Here is a 12,773-nt window from a genome sequence, read left to right as displayed (position 1 = left end):
ACCTGTTTGTTTTCTCTCTCTGCTACCTCTGCCCCTAGCCCAATTTGTATTCAGCGCTAACTTTTATTATTCGGCCTGTGAGGCAGGTGGACGAAAATATGACCAGATTTTTGGAGCATATTTTAGAAATGCTGCATTTCTTTACAGTGAATGGAGCAATATCGGGCTTGTGTGAAAAGTGCAGCGCTTTGTCAACAGGAAGAAATTTCTCGGCTTTCCCTCCACGGACAGTGCAGTTACAAACAAGGAGGTCAGAAGAGCTAAGCTGATGTTGGATCAGACTCCAGAAACTGGGACTCATGTTGCATCTGATCCCGCAGGTGGCATGTAGACCTACCCACCTCATTTTTTGCATGGGGGAAGATTGTGCTGGAGCATCAAGGTACATATTTTTTCAACCGCTCTGTTGCCCAGTACCTTTATAGGGAGGGGTTGTTGCCTGAGAATTTCCCCTTGCTCCTGCTCACTGATTTTTTTTGGGGTGGGGGTGGGCTGGGACTGGCCTGTCTTTAGGGAGGGTGATAGTTGTATTTGGCTTTTAGGTGGCTGTTGTTTTAAGATGGCAGGAGTTTGCTGTCTTACATTTTTGCATGCTGCATTTTATTGCTTGAATTTTGTCTTTGTGTTAACCACTGTGAGCTGCGGAGTATTTTTCAATGGAAAAGGCAGCATAGGAGTAAACGCTAGCTAACTACTTCAAACAAAAGTCTGTGAGACCAGATACACCTCCAGCAATTCAAGAGTTCCCACAAAGTTCCCAGAATGCTTCAGGACAGGTTAAGGATGCTGCTGCTACAGCAGCTGAACAAGGGGCTATCCACTTTGTGCGACACACAAGGCCAATTAACCAGGGGGAATCAACAGCCAAGTCTTGTTTTTAACCAGCCCATCGGTTATCAAACAGTTAATGTATTGTACCCATATAATTTCCAGAAACCTTCAGTATTTATTCTGGCGAGACAGAAGCTGGTCTATAAAATGTGTTTTGTAAATGTAAGAAGGGAAATTTATTTCTTACACAAACCAACCTGGTGGTCATTCTTTTGCATACCTCAATGACCCTCCATAACGAGGTGTGGAAATATTGGGTATGTTGAATAGTTAAAAAGGTCAGAGAGGCTGAGAGAGAGCAGCACGTTCTTCTGTGTGATCATTATGCCCGACCCACTGCTCAAGGTAACTGCTACACAACAGGGAGGCATGAGAGATTCAGGGGTTGAAGTAGAATCCTTTACACTTCCATCTACAAGACCAGGCTCCTATGGAGAGATGGGCCTCCTCAAGTGACCCCAGGCAATTTAAAAGGTTGAAACTGGCACGTAAACCATGTCTGGAAGCCCACAGGTGCCACTCCAGATCTCGTAAGACTGGAGTTCTTCAACAATCATGGCCATCTATTCCCTGCTAAAAAGTGGAATTCTGCCTCCATAGCAGAAGCCTCTAAATACTTTTAAATGGCAGCCCCACATAGAGCATGTTGAAGTAGTCAAGTTTGGATGGTATAGCAGGAAGGGTGACAACTACCATATCCTTCCTCCATTGGTCAATCTGAATGCAAGCACTGAGTCTGGGGAAGATACTGAAGTGCCATTATAGACATACATGCATCCAAACACAGTCTGCGGCCCAACAACCCACACAGAATATAAACTTGATTCATCAGTGGAAGAGTAATGACACATCAATTAAAGTTGTCTTTCAAAAGATACTGGAAGTATAAATGCCACATGCCATTTGATCTCCTTAAAACAGGCCCAGCGACTTCTCCATACATTCATTTCAAGGGAACCACAAGCCAGATATTGTATTACAGTACCTAAAACCCCACAGATTAGGCAGCACATTACAATTCTTCATATGATTTATCCCAGAGAGCAAAAGGTAAATAAAAGGAAATGCTGCAGAAGTCTATAGAGGAACTTGCATGAGCCAGAGGAGAAGGAGGGAGGATGCTGGTCCTCAAGACTGCAGCAGATTTATTTGCCCTTGCCCTCAAAAAGGCCCAGAACCATCCATTCTATAGGGAAGCCTCTTGTGCCCGAAATATGGAGGAGCCAAGCAGCAGCTCAGGGTGCTCACCAGACAAATACCATACTTACCTTCGGCCTTCATGTAGTGCACTGAGTAAGCGATGACTTTGTCTGAATTGTAAAGTGGCCTCTCCCAGGCCAGAAGGATGGCTGAACTTGACATAGTTTCTGCATGGACATTGCAAGGGGCACTGGGCCGGTCTTCGGACAGAACTACCGTCAATCGTGCCCTGGACAGGATGGAGCCCTGGCTGTTCTCGGCCATGCACTGGTAGATGGCGTCATCTTCAGGGATGATCTGGTTGATCACCAGTTTGCTAGACAGACAGACAGACAACAAGAGACCAGGGAAAAATTAAAAAGAAGAAAGAGCAGACTGTCCACCAACTGATATCTGAAGAAGTGTGCATGCATGTATCTGAATAAGTGTGCATGCACACGAAAGCTCATACCAAGAACTAACTTAGTTGGTCTTTAAGGTGCTACTGGAAGGAATTTTTTTTGTTTTGATTTAGTACCATTGTTAGGGATTTATTCTGCTCACTTCTATTAAAAAGGCACATAAAATAATGGAAAGAACATGATTGGAATTATTCAAAATTATAAAAAAACAACAACTGGAAAGACGCTCCAATCCACATGCCACACTGGAATGAACACACTGCCACACCATCCATGGGTCAGACCTGCCAATCCTTCACGGTGACACCCCCAAATCCACCACTCTGCCTTGGCAGGAGCACCTCTCCCCACAGGTCCTCAATAGCTCCAGAGTCATTGGGCAGCTGGCCGTTCTCACCTGTTGTACATTTTGATTCTGCCGTTGGAATGGATCTTCCTCCCGTTCTTCAGCCAGGACATCTTGGGAGCTGGGATGCCTTCTGCCTGGCAGGCAAAACGAGCTGTGCCAGCTCGAGGCCTCGTCAAGCTTTCCGGCCACTCCACAAACGAAGGGGGAGCTGAGGGATTGTGAAACAAAAGTTGAAACCAAAATCTTTCTCAGGCAAGATCCCAGAATATGTTAAACCCTTTCCTCTAGAGTCTTGCCAAATGCAGAGCACCTGGGGGGCAGAGTTGCAGGGCACCTTTGTCTGGAGTGGCTTTCTTGTGGGAAGAGGGAGGAACAGGAAGCAGTTGCAAAGTAGGAGCCATTTTTAATGAGATGCTATTTGGCTATTTTACAGGTGTTCCATACCCTGCTTCATCACCCACCACTTCAAGCCTCTGGGTTAGGACAGGCATGAAATTTAAGATCAAGTGACACATGAGGGGATCTCTGCTTCTGTGCCAATATAAAATGCCTCCTGTAGAGCATTTCTGCAGAGCCTCCTCATCTGGTTTATTTTCACAGTTCAGCCTCACCAGCCCAAGCAACAAGACCCTTCACTCAACAGGAAGGCTTTGTTCCAGAGTAACACAGTATGCTTGTGCTGCCTGGGACTGATGGGAATTGTAGTTAAAAACACCAGAGTACACCAGGTTCTCAAAGCCTGATGTTGAATGAGCAACGCCATTTCTTCAGTGGCTAAATCTGCTTCACACCCAACCCTGAGAGGCTTTCAAAGTCAGCTCACCTAGCACAACAAGTGTTGCCATTGCAGTGGTGAAGTTGCGCGTGCCAGGAATTGTAGCACGACAGATGTAAACTCCAGAGTGCTGTACTTTCACATCCGAGATCATGAGATTCCCATTCCCAAGCACACGAGTGTTGAAAACGTCAATGGATTTATGGTCTGTTTGGGGAAAACAAGCCAGAAATGAAGATGTTCTTTGGTGGTGGATAAACCAATTCCACCTTCTGGAGTCCCCCTTCACTGCCCAGCTTCTCTTTGTGATGGCTCAACACCAGTCTACACTTAAGCAAAGAATCCAATCCAGGGGTGGCTAAACTGTAGACTTTCCATCTGCTCACATGGCCAATGGTTAGGGGTGATGGAACCTGCAGTCCCAGAACATCGGAGAGGACCACAGGTGAGCCACCTCCAGTCTAATTCATTCTAGAATTTGTTTGATGGACATCCAGCTAGTTAGAATTGGGTGAAAGCATCCTGACCTGATCCCAAACACTTGCATAGGCATAACCTCTTCAGTCCTGGAACAGTGCTGACGTTACCCTTGGCATTCCCATGCTTCCTGCTTCTTAAATACTTTCCAACCACTGTAGCAAAGCTGACCCCAACAGGTAACATCCAGTTCCAGACATCCTATTTGTGAAGGGGCAATGGCCACCGGATCCTTCTACACAAGACAAGTCTTGCCTGCAGTGCTGTTGCTCATCAGCTGCAATCCTGCTTCTCTTACAGCATGCAAGCTTTGCACTGGCACAGCTGACACTGTGGGGCCTGGGAAGCTTTAAGAGCATGGCCACAGCTGCAGTTTGGGGGAAAGCTCCCATATGCTCCAAAGGGAGCTTTTCTTCTATGGAGACAGCAGGTGCAGAGGCCAGAACTGCGCTGGCGTCACAGCAGTGGCAAAAGAATTAATCCCTATGCCAGAGTCTTAGTCTGGATCATATTTGGCCTGCAACTGTAGAGGAAAAGGCATTCCACCCGAAATTAATGGAAGCTTCTTTTCCCAATTCAAACAGAAGACACAGGGGGCCCATTTGGATGAGCAAGGAGCAAAGGAATCCTATCCACCATCCTAAGATCCTGACCCACAATAGCCTCTCCCCCCAATACACACCTGCAGTTTGCATGGGGTGGGGTTTATATCTCACTGGAGTGAATGGGAGGTTTTTCCTGATGCAAAGTGCAGGCATGGGCCTCCCAATCTGGGCCAGGATCACAGGGGAAGAGGAAGGGGTTGGAAACAGATTGTGGGTGTAAGGGAATGAATGGATAAAGGAGGTGCATGTTTCTGTATGTAAATGGGTGGTTGTGTGCCCATAAGAGAGATTGTGAATGAATGGAGCATGTGCTTGGTTGGGGGGATGGGCCATGTAGTGTGTGCGAGAAAAAATATGAATGGGGCATGTTTTGTGTGAGACAGAGAAGGGGTGTAGGGAGGGCGGGGACTCCGGCACCCCCACACCACTAGCATGTGACCCTCAACATAGGAAGCTGCCTTCTACCAAGTCAGATCACTGGATCCATCTAGCCCAGGATTCTCAACCACAGACCTAGTGGTGCCTCTTCAGGGTTTCAGGCAGGGAGTGCCTCCCAGACTGACCTGGATATGCCACCCTTGGAGCCTTCTGCATGCAAAGCAGATGCTCTGCTACTGAGCTTAAGCCCTTCCTCATGCATGACCCCTGGAGGAATGCAGCTCCTTCTACCCCACTGCTTTGAGGATGGCAAGTGCCTGTCAAGTTTCCTACACTCTTTCCACACTGACTAGTCTGTGGAGAAACTTTTGCCTCCTATTAGGGAAGTCCTGGAGGATTCTTCTCCAGCACTGATCTCAGCATTCATTTGATCACTGCACTCCCAGCCCCCAACCTGCCCTCGTGGTTCTACAGCAATAGTGTGAAACACAAATTGGAAACAAGAGGAACCCCTGGATCATCTCTTTCTCTCCTTCCTTTTCCTCATCTGGCACAATGATGGTGGAAATGAAAGCGGAGACCGTCTTCAATTTGCCCAAAGTGAAGAGCCAAAGATCGGTTTCAGGACTCACCTAAACGGCTCCAGGAAACAATAGGCTTTGGATTCCCTGTGGCAATGCATTCAAAGATGACAGTTTGGTGGAGGGAAGTTGTGATGTTCTGAGGACCAGCTATGATGGATGGCTTGTGGAAAAGCTTAATGTTGGAGGCTTAAAAAAAATAAGAAACACAAGCAAGCAGAGAGTTAAATGGAAATGCACAGCTGACATACACGCAGAGACACACCAAACATGAATGTGGCACAGCAAGTCTTAGGATCAGGCCCCAAATTATGAAGAAGTAGACCCGCAGTGAAAATCTGGGCAGTTGTCCCATGAGGGAAATCAGTGCCTGCAGGTGATGCAATGGAGCAATGCTAGAATCAACAAGATATTATCAGGATACCTGGGACAACTGTGAGCATCGCCTCGACACTTTTGCGCCTGTTGGCAACTGTTGTGGCGACACAGCGATAATTCCCAGCATCCTTCTGTTGGACGCCATAGATCTGCAGCACTCCCGTCGGCAATGCGGTTATTCTGAAAGGATTGTGGAAAGGGAGGGGAGAAGAGTTTCAGAATGAATCAGAGAACCAGTATGATGAGCAGAGCAGGATGCTGAACTTGGCCCCAGGGAGACCGGAGTTTGGAGCCCTGCTCAGCCATTAAGCTCACTGAGGGACAGCATGTTCTCTCAGCCTAACCTCAGTCCCCTAATAAAATGGGACAACCCCTACACACACTGCCGCCCTGAACTTCTTGCAAGAATGGTAAGATGCAGATGTAATAAATAGGTTTAGTGCAAGAGAACCAAGTATCCGTACCTGTCCATGGCTATTGGCAAGGTTGTCCGATTCACCTCCCAGGTGATGATGGCAGGAGGGTTGGCAGAGATTTTGCATGCAAAGCGAGCCACACTCCCTTCATGCGCCTCCACTGGAAGTGGCTGAATTTCAAATGCAGACATAGCTAAAAGAGGGGGAGAAAAATGAAAGCTTGAGAATTAACACAGAAAACAAGCAAAAAGCAAAATGAATACATTATCCTATTCAGAAGAACACATTCTTTTCTTCTTTGAGAAAACAGCCTCTAAAGAGAGATCAATTTAGACAACAGATGAATGAACTAGTCTCACAAGGATATATCCTTGTAACTAAACTGAAATTCCATTAAGCATGCACTTCATTTGCCAAGTGCTGCTATAACGCATTAATATTTTTTTCAGGTCATATTGCAAACATTTCCCAGGGAATTGGCAAAACCCATTTTCAGGTGTATCAGGAACCAGTCAGAGATTAGGCACGGTGGCTCTCTGCCACATAGATATATACACTCACATGAAGTCCCTACTGCAGCCAACACATGACTCTTTAAAGTGCTTTCTCTAGAGTAGCCTTCTCCAACCTGGTGCCCTCCAGCTGTTTTGGACTACAAAGCCCATCAACCCCAGCCAGGCTGCTCTATAGAGGTTGCTTCAGGCAAACAAGAGCTACTGCAATGGCATCCTGCTACAATGGGTGGGTTACAGAAATCCTAGCCAATCAGTCATACAGGTTTTGGTCAATTTGGTAAAGGTAAAGGTACCCCTGACTTTTAGGTCCAGTCACGGACGACTCTGGGGTTGCGTGTTAATCTCGCTCTATAGGCCAAGGGAGCCGGCGTTGTCTGCAGACAGCTTCCGGATCATGTGGCCAGCATGACTAAGCCGCTTCTGGCAAACCAGAGCAGCACACGGAAACTCCATTTACCTTCCTGCCAGAGCGGTACCTATTTATCTACTTGCACTTGATGTGCTTTCAAATTGCTAGGTAGGCAGGAGCAGGGACCGAGCAACGGGAGCTCACCCCGTCGTGAGGATTCAAACCACCGACCTTCTGATCGGCAAGCCCTAGGCTCTGTGGTTTAGACCACAGCGCCAGTCGCATCCCTTTGGTCAATTAGCCAATCAATTAATGCATTACATTTGCATATGAGTAAAAAGGAACCAAGTAAGTTCTGAAGCAGAACAGCAAACAAAACACAGCACTTTGTTAATAGACAATGTACTACTGCCAGTTTCCACAGACGCTTCCTAAAAACCCCACATCACCCTCAGCTGGGATCTCCTGCAAAGCACTGGGAAGCAAGGGGCACAATCTATTGTGCAAATCACTACTTTTTTCCTACTTTTTACTTTAAGATATTGGTGTGATTTTTTTTTTAAAGCAACAACCACCAGCAGGTACAGTGATCTCACACACTCAGTATCCAGCCTGCCCAGCTTCCCAAACTTTATTTTTTTAAAAAATATTTTTATTAAAGATTTTGTCATTTACAAAAATACATGCATTGTCTCTTTTTTCCAAGTGATGTTTTCTACAGATCAGTTTCATTTGTTGTAAAACTTTGATTTAAAGTCCAGCAGAAGATTTCCATAAAGTAGCTCCTCCCATGAGGCTTTTTTTTTCAAACCAGCAAATGCGGGCAGGTAAGGAAGACACAAAATGCTGGAGAGGTGAAGCAAAGAAAAACAGGCAAACACATCACCCATGGCCACCTCATAAGGAAACCCCACACCCGCTGAAATTAGAAGAGAGGAAGATGGAGTCCTATTTTTTGAGGGAGGGGGGAGGGGAAATTCAAGAAACTGGAGTATAGGCTTCAGTTCAGCACTAAACTGAGACACCTTTTAGCAGAGTACTGTAGAGTGGTTCCTCGGGTTAAGAACTTAATGCGTTCTGGAGGTCCATTCTTAACCTGAAACTGTTCTTAGTCTGAGGTGCCACTTTAGCTAATGGGGCCTCGCGCTGCCGCCATGCGATTTCTGTTCTCATCCTGAAGCAAAGTTCTTAACCCGAGGTATTATTTCTGGGTTAGCGGAGTCTGTAACCTGAAGCGTCTGTAACCTGAGGTACCACTGTATTTTAAAAAGTGATTTAGTCAATTAAGAAGTTGCAGACCTAGTGCTGATGTTATTGAGAGGCACTGGACAGGTAAGCTGCAGGTGGGATTTATGGCTAAGAAACCTTGGAGGTTAACCATTTGATGAATCAGATGAAGCCAAAATACGCTAGTGATTGCATGAGAGAAAGGTGCCTGCAATCAGATTTCAGGGAAAGAAAACCCAACTCACTTTTCTACGTAGAAAGCTGCACCTGGTAGCAGAGGAAGAGCCCCCACAAAAAGAAGCTGCCCTTTCTTCCTTGTCCTGGGTTGCAAGGGCTACAGGACTACCTTATCTGCAACATTAAGCTGCAAATCTACAAGCCCTAAGACTGATAAGACACAGGCAATAAATGCAAGGTCACTCAGCATAGAAAACAAACATTAAGGACAAGGAAACAAAATGGTGCCTCAAGGCTCAGTTTATTGGAAGACAGAGTAGACCAATCAGCCACTCATTTTCCCGCAGGGCCACTCGAGATGGCAGTGATGGTCCAAATTCTGTTGCAGCATTTTACTTTTCTGCCACAGGCTACCAATGGAACAACACCGGGGTCATTCCCAGCCTCTGATCCCATCACCCGACTGCCAACCAGCTAAGCCTCTTGCCACAGATGGCACCACACTTCTTTTGCCTCACCAGGCTGACAACTAAGAGGGCTCCAAGTGGGCAGAATTTGACTCAAGGGGACTGAAAATTGCTGACCAGTTTGGCCCTCAGACTTCATTGCTGCAGAAATTGCTTTATACCACTCTTGGTTTTATGGTATGCAATTTATCTTTAGTAAAAAGTGTTTGTGTCATTGCATCACATGCAATGTTTCCTGGCATGAAAACCAAGGCTCAGACATCTAACGGTCCCTCGATTGTGAGAGTGGTCTAGGGGTTGGCACATGGTATGATTAACAGACAGTTGATTTAATTTCCTTGAGCAGGAGTTTCCCCTAAGCTTTCTTCAAGAGCCACTGCTTTTCAAATCAGGACTGAAAAACATGGGGCTTATCTCTGGGCAACACAGCTTGATTCTCAGTTTACTGGGTTTTACAAACAAAAACACCAAGGAATAAGGCCCTTCATATCTAAAACTACAAATGCAAATAAGTCTTTGGAGAATGGGGAGCAGATTACATTTGACTCCTTAAAAAGGGAGCCACAAACTTGTAAGAATTCCAGAATCAAAGCACAGAGAGATAATATATTGTCTGCTACTTAATTTAGTAACATAGATGTGTATAAACTTTGTGAGCTGTTTGCAATGCTACCCTACATGAGTGTGGCGGCAAATAGAGACATTTCTGTTTACCTGGCCATCTCCTGACTGTCGATACCGAGATCTTTTCTCTGGCTGTGGTTGTTACTAAAATTAGGTGGTATTACTATCTGGATATTTTGACTGTTCTTACTTATTGTTACTTAATGTTTGTAATGTATATCATGAGCCACTTTATGAGATTTTTAAATGAAAAATTTATTGCGTAGCAGCTGTGAATAAGGTGAATTCCATGTTAGAAATAATTAATAAATGAATTTGGAAAGAAAACTGCTAATATCACCTTGATCATTTTGGTGTGCCTGGACTACTGTGTACAATCTTGGTCACTTCACTCCCAAATAGATATTGTAGAGCTCGAAAAGGTTCAACCAAAACGATCGAGGGGCTGGTGCAACTGCCCTACGAGGAAAGGGTGTTGTTGTTTTTTAGTTTTTTTAAACATGTGAGTTACAGGAGACACGATGGAGGTATATAAGAATGTGAAGTGGGGCCATGCAGTGACGCTGAATGTTGGTAGATTCAGGACTAGCAAAATAAAGTGCTTTCTCACACAGAGTATTAAAGCTATGGAACTGGCTTCCCAAACAGGCAGTGATGGCCAACTTGGATGGCTCCAAAAGAGGATTAAGACAACCTCATTCATGGAAGAGGACAAGGCTCTCAATGTCTACTAGCCATGATGGTTATGTTCCACTGCCTCCACTGCCAGAGGTGGAATGCCTCTGAATACCAGCTGTTGGGAGTCACAGGTGGGGAGAGTGTTGCTGTTGTGTTCATGTCCTACTTTCAGGCTCCCCCTAATGCACACCTGGTTTGCCATTGTGAAAACAGTGTTGCAACAGGTGGGTATTGGCACTGGCAGAGGAACAGGGGTGTGGAGGGAGTGCACCGCCCCTGGAGTCACGATCCTAGTGGGGTGCCATGCGGCTGCCCCCCACGGGCTGGGCGTCAAGCCCCTGAAGGCGCCACACCATGCCCCCGGGACACATGCACACCAGCCATGCCCACACCTGCTCTCCCCCGCCCCCCGCCAGAGCCACTGGGTATTGGGAATTGAAACATGTCGCAGAGTGCGTGCAGAGTAGACCACATAGATGGAAACACTGAAGAGACGCAAAGATATCTTTGCAAGGTTTAATAACAACTTCCCAAACACACATCTTACATAGTGTCTATAATCGCCACCCACCCACCAGGGCAGAATAAGGTACATACTGCACATTATATATCATTCACAATTGCTGACACAGCTAATTACAGTGACTTATCAGCACCTGCTACGCAGCTGTAAAAACTAGGTCAGGATATGACCCTAGCTTTTAAAGCGGTACACATCCTGTGAAACAATAATGAACCCTAACATTTAAACAAACTATTCAACAGCGGGTCTGATCTTGCTGCAGCAGGGCTCTTCTTGGGTGGGTTGTTATGAGATCAATAGGCTCTGGGTTCTGGAACAGAGGCCAAGCCAGGTTTTGAATAAGGACTAAGGTGCTAGTTAAGGACTTGAGCTAAGCTGTCCTGCAACTGAGGCAAGTTGTCTCAGAAACATCTTGGAGCAACCAGCAGAACTCTCTAGTCTGGGCAGGGAGTCAAGATAGAAGCCCCTCCACCCAAGCACCATCTGTCCAGTTAAAGTGCTGGTGCCCTTGTCTGTAGCGGCTGGTTTTTCAAGCTATGGGGACTGCCTTGGGGAAGGCTACTCAGGGCTCTCCTGACCCTCCCAGGTGCCTGAGTCCAGCAGCAGAGGTGTCTCCTCCTCAGGGTTCAGGGGACAAGGTATGGGCTCTGGCTGTCAGATGGTTCACGGTGGAAAGACTGGAGGAACAGGGTTGCTGGGGCACACATAGATGCTGCCCAAATATATCTGTCATTCTCCACAGCCTTCCCCCCTCTCTCTTGTTCCTTATTTATTTTTTGTTTATAAGAAGAAATGTTCTCCCAAGAGTTTGCTTTATAGCAGCATCAATCAATCAGTGGTGCTACTGTAACATAAACACAGTGAGTGATAGTTGTTGCTATGGCAGAGCGTTAATATATTTTCCTTTCTCCCTCTTGAGTCCCGTCCACATCTGGGTTCATTCAGAAATAAAATACACGCCATGTTTTCAGACCAGTCCCTTGTGGGCAACTGCCTGGAAAAGGGAATCACCCAGACAACTCATGTTTTGGTTTAGGCAGCTCAGTGCTGCAGCGCTTGGGAGGGCAGGGAGCTCATGAAATAGATGAAGTGGCAGCAGCTAATGTTGCCTCTTGTCACCCGGCTGCCAACAGTCTTGGCCCCCACAATGGAAAAGGAATGATGCTTCAGCAAGAAGAGTTTTGAGTTCAGTGTTTTTGTATTAATCGATCCATCTGTTTGATCATCCTTCCTCAACCTGGTGTATCCCAGATGTTATTGCACTACCACTCCCATCCATCTCAGCATCACACAGCCATCTTGGCTGGGGTTGGTGAGAGGGGTGGTCCCAAACATCTGGAGAGCAACACTAGGTTGGAGGTGGCTGCTTTTGATCTATTTAACAGCAACAAGAATGTTGTTTGCCCAGAAATGGAAGGCTCAAATATCACCTCAGAGTATTGAGTGGCTAAGCAAGCTTTGGGAATTAGCTCCAATGCCAAAATTAACATATTATTGAGATTTAAAACAAAACAAAACAGGGTATGGACAAAATAGATTTCTGGAAGTCTTGTTTATTTGGTGTTGCCAAATAAATTGTCTCCAAAAATTAATTGTGGTTTTCATGGTTCATATGCTCTCTGTCAAATAGTCATGTGAATATATTTGTTTTATTTTCTTTTAAAATAATTCAAAGAATGTGGTGTGTTGGATCTTGAAAGGTTTAACAAGGCTACCATAAGGAAAAGCTTTATAATTAGGAAAAACTTTCTTGACAAAGATGTAAGGCACACTGTAATTGACAGTACCTTAAAGTACTGTGTAAAAAAAGGGTTGCTTATAA

The 12,773-nt window shown here is 45.8% G+C and overlaps 1 protein-coding gene across 2 annotated transcripts in view; it reads right to left on the bottom strand.

Annotated features, from left to right (window-relative positions):
- The window catches only part of PRTG (protogenin), an 86,094-nt gene that overhangs the window by 44,210 nt on the left and 29,111 nt on the right, over nt 1-12,773 (bottom strand). For both annotated transcript variants that reach the window (XM_028706188.2, XM_028706189.2), the window contains exons 3-8: nt 6,440-6,584; nt 6,022-6,155; nt 5,649-5,786; nt 3,605-3,763; nt 2,830-2,989; nt 2,100-2,347 (exon numbers count right to left, since the gene is read on the bottom strand). In XM_028706188.2, coding sequence (XP_028562021.2) covers nt 2,100-2,347; nt 2,830-2,989; nt 3,605-3,763; nt 5,649-5,786; nt 6,022-6,155; nt 6,440-6,584 — 984 coding nt within the window. The remainder of the gene's footprint in view (nt 1-2,099; nt 2,348-2,829; nt 2,990-3,604; nt 3,764-5,648; nt 5,787-6,021; nt 6,156-6,439; nt 6,585-12,773) is intronic.

The sequence above is a fragment of the Podarcis muralis genome, chromosome 14 (assembly GCF_964188315.1).
Source record: "Podarcis muralis chromosome 14, rPodMur119.hap1.1, whole genome shotgun sequence".
Taxonomy (NCBI): domain Eukaryota; kingdom Metazoa; phylum Chordata; class Lepidosauria; order Squamata; family Lacertidae; genus Podarcis; species Podarcis muralis.
The sequence above is the reverse complement of the archived record's forward strand: the minus strand, read 5'-3'. Positions and strand labels throughout refer to the sequence as shown.